At 43.4% G+C, this 20,495-nt stretch overlaps 1 protein-coding gene across 2 annotated transcripts in view; it reads right to left on the minus strand.

Annotated features, from left to right (window-relative positions):
- sema5a (sema domain, seven thrombospondin repeats (type 1 and type 1-like), transmembrane domain (TM) and short cytoplasmic domain, (semaphorin) 5A) overlaps positions 1-20,495 on the minus strand; it is a 209,006-nt gene that overhangs the window by 47,782 nt on the left and 140,729 nt on the right. For both annotated transcript variants that reach the window (XM_029626548.2, XM_029626547.2), the window contains 2 exons: positions 20,325-20,468; positions 4,699-4,846 (listed from right to left, as the gene is read on the minus strand). In XM_029626548.2, the coding sequence (XP_029482408.1) occupies positions 4,699-4,846; positions 20,325-20,468 (292 nt within the window). The remainder of the gene's footprint in view (positions 1-4,698; positions 4,847-20,324; positions 20,469-20,495) is intronic.

Consider the following 20,495-nt stretch of genomic DNA (forward strand, 5'->3'; position numbering starts at 1 on the left):
CTCCGAGTTGAGATTTGCCCACGCCACCCAAGGAAGGCCTTGAATAAGCGACTCAACAGTAATGCCCTTAAAAACCCTTCCACCATCATCACTTGCGCCGTCTCCTCGACACCAAACTCCCCCCAACCCTCTCGGATTGATGAGAACGCTTCTGACATTCACACACTCCTACAAAACAAACGCCCAGCCCACAAAGCCCTCCAACCCAGACACCCCCACTCTCCAATCCTCCCTCTCCCAGGGTCAAAACATCTGATGAAATCAAAAGTATAACAGACAAAAACAACACCCAAGGGTTCTATGCTGCCATTAAAGCCCTCTACGGCCCTCAATAACAAGTCATCACTTCGGTCAGGTCTGCCCATGGAAACACACTTTTCAAGACCACCAGAGGATCATAGAGAGATGGTTAGAGCACTTTGGAAACCTCCTTAACCACACCAACTCAACAAACCTGCTCATCCTGTACACACTCCCACTCCCACATCCCCACCATTCATGAACTCGACACCCCACTACAGTTTTCTGAGGTCCACCAGACGATTAAAATCCTAAAAGATAAGAAAGGTGCTGGACCAGACGGCATCCCAGCTGAAATCCTTAAGCAATATCTCCTCTTGTGCCAAATTCCACCTCCTCACCAAAGCCATCTGGCTGTCTGAACCATCCCACAGGAACGGAAGGATGACGATATTGTAGTCATGTACAAGAAGGGTGACAAAGCAGCTTGTGGTAACAGCAGAGGCATATCCCTTCTTTCAGTGAGAAGGAAGTTTAAAAATTTAACCTTTGCTTAACCTTTATTTCACTAGGCAAGTCAGTTAACGGCCTACCCTGGCCAAACCCGGACAACGCTGGGCCAATTGTGTGCCGCCCTATGGGATTCCCAATCACGGCCGGATGTGATGCAGCCTGGATTTGAACCAGGTACTGCAGTGATGCCCCTTGCACTGAGATGCAGTGTCTTAACTTCTTTGAGGTAGGGGGCAATATTTTCACGTCCGGATGAAAAGCGTGCCCAGAGTAAACTGCCTGTTACTCAGGCCCAGATGCTAGGATATGCATATTATTAGTAGATTTGGATAGAAAACACTGAAGTTTCTAAAACTGTTTGAATGTCTGAGTATAACAGAACTCATATGGCAGGCAAAATCCTGGGAAAAAATCTGAGGTTTGTAGGTTTTCAAGTCTTAGCCTATCCAATATACAGTGTCTGTGGGGTCATATTGCACTTCCTAAGGCTTCCACTAGATGTCAACTGTCTTTAGAACCTTGTTTCAGGCTTCTACTGTGAAGTGGGAGAGAATGAGAGCTGATTAAGTCATGCGTCTACCAGAAGGCCATGTGCTCAGTCAGGCAAGCGCCCGTGAGAGTTAGCTCCGTTCATTTCTAAAGACAAAGGAATTCTCTGGTTGAAACATTACTGAATATTTATGATAAAAACATCCTAAAGATTGATTATATACAGTGGGGCAAAAAAGTATTTAGTCAGCCACTAATTGTGCAAGTTCTCCCACTTAAAAAGATGAGAGAGGTCTGTAATCTTCATCATAGGTACACTTCAACTATGACAGACAAAATGAAAAAAAAAAATCCAGAAAATCACATTGTAGGATTTTAATGAATTTATTTGCAAATGATGGTGTAAAATAAGTATTTGGTTAGTGATTCATTTTTAAAGGTTAGTGATTCATTTTATCTCTATTTCTGCTTTTTGTGACTCCTCTGGCTGGAAAAATGGCTGTGTTTTTTTGTGACTAGGTGCAGACCTAACATAATCGCATGGTATGCTTTTGTCGTAAAGCCTTTTTGAAATCGGACACTGTGTTGGGATTAACAACAAGTTTATCTTTAAAATGGTGTATAACACATGTATGTTTGAGGAATTTAAATGAGATTGAGATTTCTGTTGTTTGAATTTGGCGCCCTGCACTTTCACTGGATGTTGGTCAGGTGGGATGTTAGCATCCCACGTACCCTAGAGAGGCAAAAGCACTGCACCACTCGGGAGCCCAAGATCATTGCAACGATAATGTGCTATCTACTCGCGTAGCACCTATCTGAAAACTTCCTCCCAAAATCACAGCGCGGCTTCAGGAAAGGCAGGAGCACCACCGACATGATTTTTTGTGGCCAAAAAAATGCAGGAAAAGTGCCAGGAACAAAACCAAGACCTCTACATGGCTTTGATAAACCTCGTCAAAGCCTTTGACACCATCAAACGTGAGATGCTCTGGCAGCAGCTCACCAAACTTGAGTTGCCTCCCAAGTTTCTGAGTGTCTTAAAACAATTCCATGAAGGAATGCACGCCAGAGTGGTGCTTGGTGGGCATCAATCAGAGCCCTTTATCGTAGAGGTTGGGGTCAAACAAGGCTGTGTTCTGGCTCCAGGTCATTTTTAACATGTTCCATTTCTGCAGTTACAAGCCTGTCAAACAACTCCCTTGGCTCAACCGACGGAATCCAGCTACAGTACCATCTGGATGGAAACCTCTTCAAGACCACACAAAAAACAGAACCCAAACAGATCTTTGAATTCACGTCTGGCTCATACCCCAGAATCCATACAACACACCTTCAACCTGGTCTCCTCCACCTGTCGACCTCCAAGACAATACCCAAAACATAATTGCACAACTCTCATCCACATCCCCCCCACTCCATTCTTTCATCACTGGTGGTGTTCTCCTCAAAGATGTACCCCATTTCACCTACCTTGGCGCTGTCCTCTCTCTGGCGTGCTCCATAGAGGAACAAGTCTCTGCTTCCATCGGATGACTCGGGGCCAGGGTTTTGGAAAATGTAAACCTCAAGACCCATACCAAAGTGGCAGTATAGAATGTGTCTCCACCTGCTTTATGGCTCAGAGACCTGGACCCGATATAGGCAACACATAAACATCTTGGAAGCATTTCACATCAGAAACCTCAAGACCCACACCAAAGGGGCAGTATACAATGTGTCTCCACCTGCTTTATGGCTCAGAAACCTGGACCCCATATAGGCAACACATAAACATCTTGGAAACCTTTCAAATCAGATGCCTACAACGCATCTTAGGGCTAACCTGGGAGGACAGAGTACCCCATAACGATATCCTTACCAACACCAAGTTGACCGACTCCTCTGTTGGCTCGGCCACGTGATCCGAATGCCTGAACACTGCCTCCCCCGCCGATATCGCTAAGGCCAGCTAAGTGCAGACAAGCGCTCTGCTGGAGGTCAGAGGACCTGCTGAAGCACTGTAACATCCATCCCTCTAGCCTGAAAAACCTAGAAGACAGCATCTTACATAGGAGATGCGAGAGATGCAGCCAAAGACACCAACGTGCAGCTGGGACAACGCCATCCGACTCCCAACACATGTTTCTCAGCTCCCACATCGGCCCCCACAACCACATGAAGTGGCACAAGCGGCAATTGCGCTAACCTACCCCTACCCCCCATCCACAAGAGGAGCATTCTTCATCATCAACATTGATGGACTAAGAGTGTGTGTGTGTGAACAGACACCCACCAGGGTAGTGAAAAGATAGTGCTTCTGTATAAGTGTGTGTGGCCGTGCCGTTTTCTCAGTTGTTTTATGGGGTATCAGTCATGCTTCATTACAGTTAGACTGTTAAGGTATGGGAGGTCAGCTCTCTCAGTTGTTAAAGGGTTATCTGTGCTTAGTTAGGTTAATCACAGAACATTATCAGATATGTTACTACTTTGCTGTCGGTTGTAAGTTGCTACTTTCAGCTTGCCAGCAATATTACATTAGTCATGCGTCATTACCAGCTCCTGATGTGGTTGCTATGGAATGCAACAGTAGATATGGTTGCTATGGAATGCTATAATGCAACGGTATATATTTAAATAGCTCTGAAATGGGTTGCCAGTGCACAGGGAAACATTTATAAGCTGTAACTCTAATCATTTGACCCATATAGAGACCATGGTGCTATCTTTATAAAAGTGTCTATAGTCAGTACATCTGACCCTCACACACGTATACTGTACATCTGTTACTGGTTATCATGTGACTCTCTCTGACCCCGACTCACTAATCCATTTCAACTGTAAAGGAATCTCATGGTCATGTGTCTTCCTTTCTATTTCTACCAGGCCCGTGGACGGAGGGAGGAGTGGGTTTGAAAATAGTGTTAAAATAACATGACAGTCTCATCATCCTCCTGACACCCAAGAGGACACCAGCGAAGCTGACATACACAACGTGCCATTACATCCCTCCTGCATCACCCAGCCTTGGACTTCATTACTCAGCACTAGGATATCATATGCAGTAGGTAACATTTATAGATGGTGGCAAAAATACAATAAATAAATTGTATTAATAAATATATTAATTTGTTGTCAGCATACAGTAGATAGACTAATAAAAGTGATTAGCAATCTAACATGTACTTGTGTATTTTAATATGTGTATTCAGTTGAGGGAATATAGTGTAAGACCCTATAGGGGGGTGATTTAGTGTTACATGTTAATGGTTAGCATTGGTCATGTATCTGCTGTTCTTAACAACATGTTAAGAAGTGCCATGGCTGAATATAAATACTAGGGGATTTTGTAGGGGATGACCCTTAAAGTTCAATGTTACAGTTTAGATGGTTAAGAAGTTCAAGGTCAGGCTGCTATGGAAGTGCAGCCCAGATCTGTTTGTGTGTTGTGTGTGTGTGTGTGTGTGTGTGACATACCTGGGCACACCCAGGGCACTCGTTGCCGTTCTCGCAGGTCCTGCGACGTGATTGGATGCCGCCTCCGCAGGGCACCGTGCAGCGTTCCCATGCAGACCAGGCCGACCAATAGACATGAGGCGGGCAGGGCAGGTGCTCGTTACAATACCTAGGAAGGACAAAGACCTCGGCGGATGAGTGTGTGTGTGTGTGTGTGTGTGAGAATACGAGTACACACAGAGAGGCTATGGGAGTGCTGGGGGCCATGTGCAATCTGAGGTCTTTACTTTGCCCAATAGTATCCCTGAGTCAGTCTGTCTTTGGAATGGTTGGTTGTAAATAAGTGGTATTTTTTACATGATACACAACAGTACAATTATAAAGAGGGACACTGGGCTTCTGAAAACCTTACCATATTTTAGACCGCAAGCTAAGGCAGCGAACCAACATAGCTTTTAAGGAGTTGGAGCTACTGATGCCACAAGACAACAATGACTATAGAGCACTTCTGTACAGTCCAAAGACAGACAGACCGACAGACAGACTTACAGACAAATTAAGTTAACTCCATTAAAACAAAGATCTTTTACAGACCGAAGTATATTGCTTTTATGTCGCCATCAACGACAGAGAAATTACACACTATTAAACTAGAATTACTAGAATTTAACAAAGCCTGCAAATGCACCATGTATGTGGTAACCCATTTTGATATTCCTCTGAAATTCAGACTTAAACATGCATGTAATGTGCCTTTATGAAAGTTATATCTTATTAATGAGTCTACATGCATATCCCACATATTTTAATGGTGCTGCCTTTGAAAAAGCCACATAGACTCATGAATCATGTTTAATTACAATATTTAATTATTACTGTACTGTTCCATAGGTTAATTAGTGGAGTTCATTATCCAAAAATGTGATGCTATTGATAGTCTAATTATTGCCCATATACTTACACAAACTACAACTTCAGCAGTGTTTGTGTAACCATGAAAAACATTTTATGTTGGATAAAAACTTTAGTGATGGTGGCTCACGCAGATTTCCCTTACCTCATCGTGTCTGAGATTTGACTCCGAGAGAAAGAGATAGGCCTTGTTATATCGGCTTATATATATAACAGATAACACACACTGTGTACAAAACATGAAGAACTGCTCTTTCCATGACATAGACCTGCCAGGTGAATCCAGGTGAAAGCTATGATTTCTTATTGATGTCACTTGTTAAATCCACTTCAATCAGTGTAGATAAAGGGGAGGAGACCGGTTAAAGAAGGATTTTTAAGCCTTGAGACCATTGAAACGTGGCACACAAAAGAAAACGGGGTAACGGGGTATGGTAGTAGGTAGTAGGTACCAGGCACACCAGTTTGTGTCATGAACTGCAACGCTGCTTGGTTGTTCACACTCAACAGTTCCCTGTGAGTATTAAGAATGGTCCACCACCCAAAGGACATCCAGCCAACTTGACACAACTGTGGGAAGCATTGGAGTTAAAATGGGCCACCTAGCAGAGTCCATGCCCCAATGAATTCAGGCTGGGGAGGTTCTTAATGTTTGCTATACTTAGTGTATATTATGTTGCTTTCTGGAGCGCAATGAAAAGTTGAAATAGGAAAACATTGGTGCATTACTCTGTTTTTCTATAAACCTATTTACATTAAAGTGCCTGAGATTCGGCTGAGGAAAGGGGAGAAAGAGAGAGAGATAGAGCAAGAGATGACAGAGCGAGAAAGAAAAAGATAGCGAGAGGAAGGTAGAACGGGCGAGGGAGAGAAGCACCGATTGCAGGAAAAATGAGAAAGCGAAAGAAAGAGAGGGGGTGAAAGGGATGGGATATAATGCAAATGGTAGCGATATTAGCATTGATCTGCAGGGTCCCCTGCTGAGCCTCAGAATGGAAGAGTCAGACCTAAGCCAGATCCATAGTAAATAGATTTAGAGCTTCGCTAAACTCATCGTCAATCCAGCCATGCAAATTGTTCTGCTCACTGATTAGATTAGCCTTTGTAAAATGCAACGGCCTCCCCCTCCCTCCTTCTCCCTCAGTAAAACTGGGGAGGAAGTCATGAAGAAAATGGTACTAATAATTTGCCTATAGGAGCTGAGTAAGCAGGGGAATACAGTGGACATGTGCTGAGGGGGATGCTAGCATAAGGTACATAAACCTGAGCATTAGCCAGCCAGACTTCTGCCCCATGGCATTGACTGATTGGTTTTTATAACGGTTTCTCTTCCTACAGCCAGCAAACAAGGACAAACTGCTGGGATGCCCCTGGTCAGGTACTCAGACAGTTGGGTGTGAAAAGAGTGACTTTTCATCATTGATATATTCACTACATGACCAAAAGTATGTGGACACCTGCTTTTCAAACGTCTCATTCCAAAATCATGGGCATTAATATGGAGTTCATCCCAAAGGGGTTCGATGGGGTTGAGGTCAGGGCTTTGTGCAGGCCAGTCAAGTTCTTCCACACTGATCTCGACAAACCATTTGTGGATGGACCTTTATGCATGGGGGCACTGTCATGCTGAAACAGCAAAGGGCCTTCCCCAAACTGTTGCCACAAAGTTGGAAGCACAGAATCGTCTAGAATGTCATTGTCTAGAATGTCATTGTATGCTGTATTTCACTGAAACTAAGGGGCCTAGCACGAACCATGAAAAACAGCCCCAGACTAATATTCCACCCCCACCAAACTTGACAGTTGGCACTATACATTGGGCAGGTAGCGCTCTCCTGGTATGCGCCAAACCCAGATTCGGTGTGATTCATCACTCCAGGGAACGCGTTTCCACTGCTCCAGAGTCCAATGGCGACGAGCTTCACACCTTTACACCTTCAGAAAGTATTCATACCCCTTGACTTATTCCACATTTTTGTTGTGTTAAAGCCTGAATACAGTTTTTACAATACTATATAACACACAATACCCTATGATGACAAAGTGCAATCCTTATTCAATACTCTTGAAAACAATGTTGAAAACAGGATAATTTTAATTGTTCGCTAACTTCGCTGGGTAGACCTCTGTGGTTGGAGAAAAAAGTACATTACCTCTACTTATCACTATTTTTAGCCAACTGTACAAAGCTTCTGCCGGTAGCTTGCAAAGTATACATCAGCTAACAGTACATTGGCAAATACGTTCTTCGTTGCTTGACAGACAGAGCCCACAAAGGATGGGAAATGAACCTAAACCACTCATACTTGTCAGGTATAGTTAACGTTTATTTTATATCACTCAAATATTCAATTAATGGTGGCCAATATTGAGAGATATCGTGAGGCTACCCCCACGTATCTAAAATGACATAATCAACTGATGCTTACTGATTATGAAAAGCATGTAGTTACTTGCTGTGTAACTGATGATAAAGCTAACTGTGTGCAATTGTTCTGACTATGCTCTTCAAGAGGTGATGATATTAAACCCAAATAGTGTTAACATTTATTAAACAATCCCTTGAAAACAGCACAGAGTTGTCAATAGTTTTAGAGGAGCTGGGGGTCTCCCTGCCCCCCCTCAGCAAGAAAACCCAACGCTCTGCACCGTATTTTGACGCTACACTTAAGCTCTAACTACAGCCATCAGGCTTTATAAATAAAGTGTGCCTGTACATCTGAGATGAATATCTATTAAAGGAGGCTCTACGGCCACAGCAAAAAACCCTCCACCCTATTCCTAGCATTAAAGGGAGAGCGCACTCCCAAAATCAAAGTGGTCCAACGTATAGCTGAGTCTACATTGCACACCATTTGTTCTGTACATCTGTACTTGCATTTGGTGGGAATCACTACATGCCTTTAACAAGTCAAGACAGTTTGCTTTTCAATTAGGACAGAAATGAGAGGAGATAGATAGATAGATAGATAGATAGATAGATAGATCAGACAGAATGAGAGAGAGGACAGTAAGAGAGATAGACAATGTTAACACATAATTCCCATGCCAATAAAGCCCCTTGAATTGAATTGAATTGAGAGAGAGAGAGAGAGAGAGAGAGATTGTTAACATGTTTCCCATGCCAATAAAGCACCTTGAGTTGAATTGAATTGAGAGAGAGAGAGAGTGAGCGGACAGAGCATGAGCAGAATCAAGAAAACCTACTCTTTTGGAACAGACAGACCCTTCTCCACCGCAAGATCAAAGTGATACAGCATATTTCATCAATTAACACGTGTCTCCCTCCACAGTGTGTAAAGCCACCAAGCCCTACTATAGGACCCTGATGGATTCTCTCATTCTCACAGCTCTACTGTTCAAGGTGTTTTATTGGCTGAGCAGGTAGTATGAAAGAAACAGAGAGAGATGGAGAGAGGGTCAAGGAGTGAAAGACTGAGGGAGAGAGAGAGAGAGATGGAGGGGGCAGGGTAGTCATAGTTATGAGTGCACTCGAACAAATGATAAATCTACAGTCTCTTTTTCACCTTGAAAACTTGCTTCAGTCACCATGGAAACTCTTCAGTCATTTACAGCTCTGTTTTTTTCACACTTTCTTTCCATTTTTCTCACGGTCACATTTTTGAAATAATAGTTTTTTTATTTTTATTTTACTCTTATTTTACCAGGTAAGTTGACTGAGAACAAATTGTTCTACTGTCTCATACACAAATGCCTTAAGCCTGTGTCACACAAAGCAATTTGGACACAATTTCTGTTGCAGATGCAAGTTCCAAGTGACATCATCTAAAGCACCTTTGCTGATACATGAGGCAATTCAAACATCCTTCCTGTTTGGCCCTGTCCGGGGGTGTTCTCGGATGGGGCCACAGTGTCTCCTGACCCCTCCTGTCTCAGCCTCCAGTATTTATGCTGCAGTAGTTTATGTGTCGGGGGGCTAGGGTCAGTTTGTTATATCTGGAGTACTTCTCCTGTCCTATTCGGTGTCCTGTGTGAATCTAAGTGTGCGTTCTCTAATTCTCTCCTTCTCTCTTTCTTTCTCTCTCTCGGAGGACCTGAGCCCTAGGACCATGCCCCAGGACTACCTGACATGATGACTCCTTGCTGTCCCCAGTCCACCTGGCCGTGCTGCTGCTCCAGTTTCAACTGTTCTGCCTTATTATTATACGACCATGCTGGTCATTTATGAACATTTGAACATCTTGGCCATGTTCTGTTATAATCTCCACAGCCAGAAGAGGACTGGCCACCCCACATAGCCTGGTTCCTCTCTAGGTTTCTTCCTAGGTTTTGGCCTTTCTAGGGAGTTTATCCTAGCCACCTTGCTTCTATACCTGCATTGCTTGCTGTTTGGGGTTTTACGCTGGGTTTCTGTACAGCACTTTGAGATATCAGCTGATGTACGAAGGGCGATATAAATACATTTGTTTTGATTTGATTTGATACGCAATTCAAATTGCATGCAACAGCCAATCCTGTTATCAATGGTGTAAAGTACTTAAGTAAAGACTATTTAAAGTACTACTTAAGACATTTTTTGGGGCATCTGCACTTAACTATTTATATTTTTGACAATTTATACTTGTACTACATTGCTAAAGAAAATAATGTACTTTTTAATCCATACATTTTCACTGACAAAATTCTTTCCAATATGTTGAGTAATTATCTTTTTGTTTTCTCATCATTTGGATAGGTCTAATTGTGTTGCTGTCCTGGGGTTTTGTGGGGTCTGTTTGTGAACAGCTTGCTTAGGGGACTCTTCTCCAAGTTCATTTCTCTGTAGGTGATGGCTTTGATATGATATGGTGGTTGTAGAATTTAACGTCTCTTTTCTGGATTTTGATCATTAGCGGGCATCGGCTTAATTCTGCTCTGCATGTATTTGGTGTTTTACAAAATTTTAGCAGAATTCTGAATTCATCTCAATTTGGTGTTTGTTCCATTTTGTGAATTCTTGGTTGGTGAGTGGAACCACGACCTCACAACCATAAAGGGAAATGGGTTCTATAACTGATTCAAGTAATTATAGCCAGATCCTAATTGGTATGTCGAATTGTATGTTCCTTTTAATGGTATAGAAGGCCCTTCTTGCCTTGTCTCTAAGATTGCTCACAGCTTTGTGGAAGTGACCCGTGGAGCTGGTGTTTAGGCCAAGGTATGTTACATTTTTTGTGTGCTCTAGGGCAGCAGTGTCTAGATGGAATTTGTATTCGTGGTCCTGGGAACTGGACCTTTTTTTGGAATACCATTATTTTTGTCTTACTGAGATTTACATTCAGGGCACAGGTCTGACATAATATGTGCAGAAGATCTAGGTGCTGCTGTAGGCCCTCCTTGGTTGGGGACAGAAGCACCAGATCATCAGCAAACAGTAGACATTTGACTTCAGATTCTAGTAGGGTGAGGCCGGCTGATGCAGACTGTTCTAGTGCCCTCGCCAATGTATGTTGAAGAGGGTGGGGCTTAAGCAGCATCCCTGTCTCACCCTCTGGTCCTGTGGAAAGAAATGCGTGTGTTTTTTGCTAATTTTAACCGCACACTTGTTGTTTGTCTACATGGATTTTATAATGTCGTACGCTTTTCCCCCAACACCACTTTCCATCCATTTGTATAGCAGGCCCTCGTGCCAAATGGAGTCTAAAGCTTTTTTGAAATCAAGACTTTGCCTTTGTTTTGGTTTGTTTGTCAATTAAGGTGTGCAGGGTGAATACATGGTCTGTTGTACAGTAACATGGTAAAAAGTTAATTGGACATTTGCTCAGTACATTGTTTTCGCTGAGGAAATGTACGAGTCTGCTGTTAATGATAATGCAGAGGATTGTCCCACAGTTGCTGTTAGCGCATATCACATGGTAGTTATTAGGGTCAAATATGTCTCCACTTTTGTAGATTGGGGTGATCAGTCCTTGGTTCCAAAATATTGGGGAAGTTGCCAGAGCTGAGGATGATGTAAAGAGATAAGTGTCGCCAATTGGAATTTGTGGTCTGTATATTTTATAATTTCGTTTAAGATACCATCAACACCACAGGCCTTTTGGGTTGGAGGGTTTGTATTTTGTCCTGTAGTTCATTCAATGTAAATTGGGGAATACAGTGGGTTCTGGAAGTCTTTAATAGTTGATTATAAGATTTGTATTTGATCATGTATATGTTTTTGCTGTTTGTTCTTTGTCATAGAGCCAAAAAGATTGGAGAAGTGGTTTACCCATACATCTCCGTTTTGGATAGATAACTCTTCATGATGTTGTTTGTTTAGAGTTTTCCAATTTTCCCAGAAGTGGTTAGATTCTATGGATTCTTCAATTACATTGAGCTGATTTCTAACGTGCTGTTCCTTCTTTTTCCGTAGTGTATTTCTGTATTGTTTTAGTGATTCAACATAGTGAAGCCGTAGGCGCAGGTTGTTTGGGTCTCTATATTTTTGGAAGGATACGTTTCTCAATTTTTTTCTTAGGATTTTGCATTCTTCATCAAACTATTTGTCATTGTTGTTTCATTTTCTTAGGTTGTCTGCTTGAAAGTTTTAGATTTAATAGGGAAGCTGAGAGGTCAAATATACTGTTTTGGTTTTCTACTGTCAGGTTTACTCCTTCACTATTATAGTGAAACATTCTGTCCAGGAAATAGGGATTGAATTCGTTGATGCCTAATTGTTTTTTGGTAGATTTCCACACTACTCTCCTTCCATCTACAGTATAGCATTTCTTAATATTATTCAGTTCCTTTGTCTTTGATGCCTCATGACCGAGCAAAACTCTGTCAAGTAGTGTGTGATTTTGCTACGATCTGATAGGGGTGTCAGTGGACTGTGAACACTCGAAGAGACTCTGGGTTGAGATCAGTGATAAAGTAGTCTACAGTACTACTGCCAAGAGATGAGCTACAGGTGAAGTCAGAAGTTTACATACACTTAGGCTGGAGTCATTAAAACTCATTTTTCAACCACTCCATAAATGTATTGTTAACAAACTATAGTTCTGGCAAGTCTGTTAGGACATCTACTTTGTGCATGACACAAGTCATTTTTCCAACAATTGTTTACAGACAGATTATTTCACTTATAATTCACTGCATCACAATTCCAGTAGGTCAGAAGTTTACATACACTAAATTGACTATGCCTTTAAACAGCTTAGAAAAATGTCATGGCTTTAGAAGCTTCTGATAGGCCAGTTGACATCATTTGAGTCAATTGGAGGTGTACCTGTGGATGTATTTCAAGGCCTACCTTCAAACTCAGTGACTCTTTGCTTGACATCAAGGTAAAAAAGAAAATAAATCAGCCAAGACCTCTGAAATCAAATTGTAGACCTCCACAAGCCTGTTTTATCCTTGGGAGAAATTTCCAAATGCCTGAAGGTATCACGTTTATCTGTACAAACAATGGTATGCAAGTATAAACACCATGGGACCACGCAGCTGTGATACCGCTCAGGAAGGAGATGTTTGAACCTACTTTGGTGCGAAAAGTGCATATCAAATCAAATCAAATTTTATTTGTCACATACACATGGTTAGCAGATGTTAATGCAAGTGTAGCAAAATGCTTGTGCTTCTAGTTCCGACCATGCAGTAATATCTAACATGTAATATAACCTAACAATTCCACAACAACTACCTTATACACACACAGGGGCGGCAGCGTAGCCTAGTGGTTAGAGCGTTGGACTAGTAACCGGAAGGTTGCAAGTTCAAACCCCCGAGCTGACAAGGTAGTTAACCCACTGTTCCTAGGCCGTCATTGAAAATAAGAATTTGTTCTTAACTGACTTGCCTAGTTAAATAAAGGTTAAAAAAAAAAGTGTAAAGGAATGAATCCCAGAACAACAGCAAAGGACCTTGTGAAGATGCTGGAGGAAACAGGTACAAAGGTATCTATATCCACAGTACAACAAGTCCTATATCGACATAACCTGAAAGGCTGCTCAGCAAGGAAGAAGCCACTGCTCCATAAAAAAAGCCAGACTACGTTTTGCAACTGCACATGGGGACTAAGATCGTACTTTTTGGAGAAATGTCCTCTGATGAAACAAAAATAGAACTGTTTGGCCATAATGACCATCATTATGTTTGCAGAAAAAAGGGGGAGGCTTGCAAGCCGAAGAACACCATCCCAACCATGAAGCACGGGGGTGGCAACATCATGTTGTGGGGGTGCTTTGCTGCAGGAGGGACTGGTGCACTTCACAACATAGATGGCTTCATGAGGGAGGAAAATTATATGGATATATTGAAGCAACATCTCAAGACATCAGTCAGGAAGTTAAAGCTTGGTCGCAAATGGGTCTTCCAAATGGACAATGGCCCCAAGCATATTTCCAAAGTTGTGGTAAAATGGCTTAAGGACAACAAAGTCAAGGTATTGGAGTGGCCATCACAAAGCCCTGACCTCAATCCCATAGAACATTTTTGGGCAGAACTGAAAAAGCGTGTACGAGCAAGGAGACCTACAAACCTGACTCAGTTACACCAGCTCTGTCAGGAGGAATGGGACAAAATTCACTTAACTTATTATTGGAAAGCTTGTGGAAGGCTACCCAAAACGTTTAACCCAAGTTAAACAATTTAAAGGCAATGCTACCAAATACTAATTGAGTGTATGTAAACTTCTGACCCACTGGGAATGTGATGAAATAAATAAAATAATAAATAAATAATTCTCTCTACATTTATTCTGACATTTCACATTCTTAAAATAAAGTAGTGATCCTAACTGACCTAAGACAGGGCATTTTTACTAGGATGAAATGTCAGGAATTGTGAAAAACTGAGTATAATTGGATTTGGCTAAGGTGTATGTAAAATTCCGACTTCAACTGTATATGTGTACCTACCATAGGAGCCCCCTTGAAGCCTACCATTGACTATGAACATACCCAGTCCGACAGAGCTGCAGGAGTTGTGACCAGTTTTTGTTGGTTATGTTGTTGTAGTTGTGTCTATGTAACAGTATAACTTTAGACTGTCCCCTCGCCCATACCCGGGCGCGAACCAGGGAGCCTCTACACACATAAACAACAGTCACCCACAAAGCATTGTTTCCCATCGCTCCACAAAAGCCGCGGCCCTTGCAGAGCAAGGGGAACTACTTCTTCAAGGTCTCAGAGCAAGTGACGTCACCGATTGAAACGCTGTTTAGCGCGCACCACCGCTAACTAATCTAGCCGTTTCACATCCGTTACATCTAGGGGGTATATGGGGGAGGTAATGTTGTCACATCCAGGTAGGTGTTTGTCCTCGTGTGCTGAGGGTGTCAGGTTCTTGTCCAGTTCTGGCATTTAGGTCGCCACAGACTAGTACATGTCCTTGGGCCTGGAAATGGTTGATCTCCCCCTCTAGGATGGAGAAGCTGTCATCGTTAAAGTATGAGGATTCTATTGGGGGTATATACATAGCACACATGAGGACATTTTTCTCTGATTAGATAATACCCTTTTTAATTGCCAGATGCAAAATGTTCCTGTTTTGACTAATTTAATAGAGTGGGTTAGGTCTGCTCTATACCAAATTAGCATATCCCCTGAATATCTTTCCTGTTTCACACCTGGTAGTTTGGTGGATGGGACTACCAGCTCTCTGTAACCTAGATGACAATCAGTAGGTCCATCTTCTCTGTACCATGTTTCTTGTAGGATGACAATGTCTGTTTTTCCAATTTCTTTGATGAAGTCTGTGTTCCTGCTCTTTAGGACAAAGACAGATGACCTTAGACCTTGTATATTCCAGGATGAGATAGTAAAAGCTTTGTGTTCCATAGTGTCTAGTGTTGTTTTTGTGTGGTTTAGGCCCGGACCATCACAGTAGGTGTGAGCAGAGCATGTTGAGCATCTGATACATACCTCTTAGGTCGCAGAATGAGATATGGGCGGGTGTAATATTGGGGTTTGGGCCTGTTGCTCTGCTCACGGCTTGGGCATATGTCCTGCTGTCGTGTTGAGGTCCTTGTCGCAGGGGCGTGGGGTGGTCTTAGCTGGTTGGGGTGTGGCTGGTGATGCTGTGGTCTGGGTGGTCTGGGTGTAGTTCCTCTTGGCATGTGTTGTCTCAGTGCAGGTCCTTCAGGAGGGGGTCTTGCAGGTCTGGGAGGGTGTCTCGCTGGTCTCGGAGGGGTGTCCATTCTCTGTTGCTCCTGTGTGAGGTGCTGGAGCTACGGTTGAAGGTCCTTCAGGGTCCTGGCAAACAATGGGATGGCTGCCTTGTAGAGGTAGACCTGGTCGTAAAGTCCAGGGTGGAGTGGTGGGCCAGGTATACATTAGGTTTTGAGGCACAGTCTTGTGAAATGCTTGCATTCACCTGCTATTTGGTGGCAGGGTGAAAGTATTTTTGTGGTAGCAGGGTGGAGATAACCACTTAAAATCAAATCAAATCTAATTTTATTTGTCATATACACATGGTTAGCAGATGTTAATGCGAGTGTAGCGAAATGCTTGTGCTTCTAGTTCCGACAATGCAGTAATAACCAACAAGTAATCTAACTAACAATTCCAAAACTACTGTCTTATACACAGTGTAAGGGGATAAAGAATATATACATAAGGATGTGGGGCCCCCGTGTTGAGGATCAGCGGGGAGGAGATGTTGTTGCCTACCCTCACCACCTGGGGGCGGCCCGTCAGGAAGTCCAGTACCCAGTTGCACAGGGCGGGGTCGAGACCCGGGGTCGAGACCCAGGGTCGAGACCCAGGGTCTCGAGCTTGATGACGAGCTTGGAGGGTACTATGGTGTTGAATGCCGAGCTGTAGTCGATGAACAGCATTCTCACATAGGTATTCCTCTTGTCCAGATGGGTTAGGGCAGTGTGCAGTGTGGTTGAGATTGCATCGTCTGTGGACCTATTTGGGCGGTAAGCAAATTGGAGTGGGTCTAGGGTGTCAGGTAGGGTGGAGGTGATATGGTCCTTGACTAGTCTCTCAAAGCACTTCATGATGACGGAAGTGAGTGCTACGGGGCGGTAGTCGTTTAGCTCAGTTACCTTAGCTTTCTTGGGAACAGGAACAATGGTGGCCCTCTTGAAGCATGTGGGAACAGCAGACTGGTATAGGGATTGATTGAATATGTCCGTAAACACACCGGCCAGCTGGTCTGCGCATGCTCTGAGGGCGCGGCTGGGGATGCCGTCTGGGCCTGCAGCCTTGCGAGGGTTAACACGTTTAAATGTCTTACTCACCTCGGCTGCAGTGAAGGAGAGACCGCATGTTTTCGTTGCAGGCCGTGTCAGTGGCACTGTATTGTCCTCAAAGCGGGCAAAAAAGTGATTTAGTCTGCCTGGGAGCAAGACATCCTGGTCCGTGACTGGGCTGGGTTTCTTCTTGTAGTCCGTGATTGACTGTAGACCCTGCCACATGCCTCTTGTGTCTGAGCCGTTGAATTGAGATTCTACTTTGTCTCTGTACTGACGCTTAGCTTGTTTGATAGCCTTGCGGAGGGAATAGCTGCACTGTTTGTATTCGGTCATGTTACCAGACACCTTGCCCTGATTAAAAGCAGTGGTTCGCGCTTTCAATTTCACGCGAATGCTGCCATCAATCCACGGTTTCTGGTTAGGGAATGTTTTAATCGTTGCTATGGCACCGAATCAGCGTATTCGTCAATATTGTTATCTGATGCAATACGAAACATGTCCCAGTCCACGTGATGGAAGCAGTCTTGGAGTGTGGAGTCAGCTTGGTCGGACCAGCGTTGGACAGACCTCAGCGTGGGAGCCTCTTGTTTAAGTTTCTGTCTGTAGGCAGGGATCAACAAAATGGAGTCGTGGTCAGCTTTTCCGAAAGGGGGGCGGGGCAGGGCCTTATATGCGTCGCGGAAGTTAGAGTAACAATGATCCAAGGTTTTACCACCCCTGGTTGCGCAATCGATATGCTGATAAAATTTAGGGAGTCTTGTTTTCAGATTAGCTTTGTTAAAATCCCCAGCTACAATGAATGCAGCCTCCGGATAAATGGTTTCCAGTTTGCAAAGAGTTAAATAAAGTTCGTTCAGAGCCATCGATGTGTCTGCTTGGGGGGCGGTATATACGGCTGTGATTATAATCGAAGAGAATTCTCTTGGTAGATAATGCGGTCTACATTTGATTGTGAGGAATTCTAAATCAGGTGAACAGAAGGATTTGAGTTCCTGTATGTTTCTTTCATCACACCATGTCTCGTTAGTCATGAGGCATACGCCCCCGCCACTCTTCTTACCAGAAAGATGTTGTGCTTTGGGGAAAGTGGAAGATGTTTTTTCAATCACTCCCTTGAGTACTGTGGCCATCCTTTCCTCCTGCGTCCTCAGGTCATTTGTGCCCATGTGAATGATGATGTGGCTGGGGACCCTAGTCTGTCCCCTGACAACAGCTCCAGGGCCTAGTGTTTGGTCACCAGAGTTTAGCAACTGTGTGTTTGTGAAACAGTTGATTCTCTTGAATGTGTTTGCCATTTGAGTCAATGAGGAGCAAAATCTCTGGCTTTTGTATGTTCTCAGTGGATGTGTTGGGGTTGTCAAGACAGCAATCAGGGGAGCTGACAGGGGGGCTGTTAGGAGGGGTTGGTGGGTCCTGTGTTGTCTGTCCCATTGTTGTGTTGGAGTCGGGGTCTGGCTTCTCTGTGGGAGTGTCCTGCTCTCTGTCACACCTCAGCGTTCACCTCTTCATTCAGTGCCATGTGTGCCTCTAAGTTCTCTCACCTCTTCATTCAGTGCCATGTGTGCCTCTAAGTTCTCTCACCTCTTCATTCAGTGCCATGTGTGCCTCTACGTTCTCTCACCTCTTCATTCAGTGCCATGTGTGCCTCTCAGTTCTCTCACCTCTTCATTCAGTGCCATGTGTGCCTCTACGTTCTCTCACCTCTTCATTCAGTGCCATGTGTGCCTCTCAGTTCTCTCACCTCTTCATTCAGTGCCATGTGTGCCTCTCAGTTCTCTCACCTCTTCATTCAGTGCCATGTGTGCCTCTACGTTCTCTCACCTCTTCATTCAGTGCCATGTGTGCCTCTCAGTTCTCTCACCTCTTCATTCAGTGCCATGTGTGCCTCTCAGTTCTCTCACCTCTTCATTCAGTGCCATGTGTGCCTCTACGTTCTCTCACCTCAGTCCGTAGAGCAGCCAGCTCTCTCAGACTGCAGTCTCTTGACATAGGGCTAGTGTGCCTTTGTAGCACTGTGCCCTGCCAGGGGATGGTCTGTGTGGAAAATTAAGTTGCTTATGTTCCCCTCTTTGTAGCAGTCAGCAAATAGTGTCTCTGGATTGTTCTTGAGGAGCTTTTTTTGTACTTATTCCTTGCAGTGTATTTTTAATATCCATGGGGTACAGTATTCTAATAACCTCTGGACAGGGATAAGCCAGGGGGTTTTCACTCCTCTCACTTCACACTTAAGTGATAATTGATCAGTTCAGTTTCTTTCCTAGCAGCTTGGTACTTTGTAGCCTTATTTATTAAGCTTTACATAACACAATTCCCTCCAGATGATTGTCTTTTACTTTTAGCCTTCAGAAGTACGTTCAGACTGAACTTTACTCACTCAGTGTTGTTGCAGATGGAATTTCCCTCCCTCCAGAGGTGGTCAATGAAATTAGCAGCATGATGTCTGGGTAGCTAAAAGAAGCTGGAGTCTCATATAAAGAATGCCCAAGTCCCCCATGTTTCACTGTGATGAAATAGACCATGTATAAATGACATATAGAGGAACAAAGTACCCAGACACTAAGGAATCTGTCTGAAGTTATTCTCATATTATTATTTACTTTGTTGTAAAGTTTCAGGTAAAGAAGTTTCACTTCAAACAACCTGTAGACGTGTTGACCTTCTCTACCTGCACTGTTTCATGTTCTCTCACTTTTATTTTTCTCTTCTCACTTTCTTTCTCTGCAAATCCCATATTTCAGAGGGCCACATCGGTTGCTTAGAAACCTTCAAAACATATTTTTTGGAGGTGATTATTCCAGACCAAAGCAGAGGATCCAGAGCTTCAGAAGGAATGCAGCTTCCCTCGTCTGTGTGGAGCTCAGATAATTACCAGGCTCAGAAACATCCCTCTCTCTCTTAATTGGATGTCAGAGTCAGACAGAAGTGATTACAAAAATCTCTGAAACTGGAAACACTTATCTCCCTCACTAGCTTTAAGCACCAACTTGTCAGAGCAGCTCACAGATTACTGCACCTGTACATAGCCCACCTATAATTTAGCCCAAACAACTACCTCTTTCCCAACTGTATTTAATTAATTAATTAATTTTGCTCCTTTGCACCCCATTATTTTTCTCTACTTTGCACATTCTTCCATTGCAAAACTACCATTCCAGTGTTTTACTTGCTATATTGTATTTACTTTTTTGCCTTTACCTCCCTTCTCACCTCATTTGCTCACATTGTATATAGACTTGTTTATACTGTATTATTGACTGTATGTTTGTTTTACTCCATGTTTGTTTTACTGTGTCGTTGTATCTGTCGAACTGCTTTGCTTTATCTTGGCCAGGTCGCAATTGTAAATGAGAACTTGTTCTCAACTTGTCTACCTGGTTAAATAAAGGTGAAATAAAAAAATAAAAAAATAAATTATGACAACAGCGAGTAATTTCTTCCAGTCATACATTTTACATTATAATGTATGACTGGCTAGATGAAGGACTCAAGACTTCTGTGACACTCACACCAGCAAGGGGACTGTGTGAGGTGATCTTGTGTGGATTTACGGTTGAGTATAAGTGGCTATGTGCGTGTGTACATGTGTATGAATTTATGTGTGTGAGTCCTGTACCTCTCCTCTCGGTTCTGCCCCACACACACTCGTCCTCCGTGGCGCGGGGTGGGGTTGCTGCAGGACCTCTGGCGGACCTGGAAGCCAATGCCACAACTGGTACTGCAGGGAGCCCACAGAGTCCAGGGGGTCCACGCTCCATTCCTATAGAGAAACACAGACCACAGGGTT

Source organism: Oncorhynchus nerka, linkage group LG22 (genome assembly GCF_034236695.1).
Source record: "Oncorhynchus nerka isolate Pitt River linkage group LG22, Oner_Uvic_2.0, whole genome shotgun sequence".
Lineage (NCBI taxonomy): Eukaryota > Metazoa > Chordata > Actinopteri > Salmoniformes > Salmonidae > Oncorhynchus > Oncorhynchus nerka.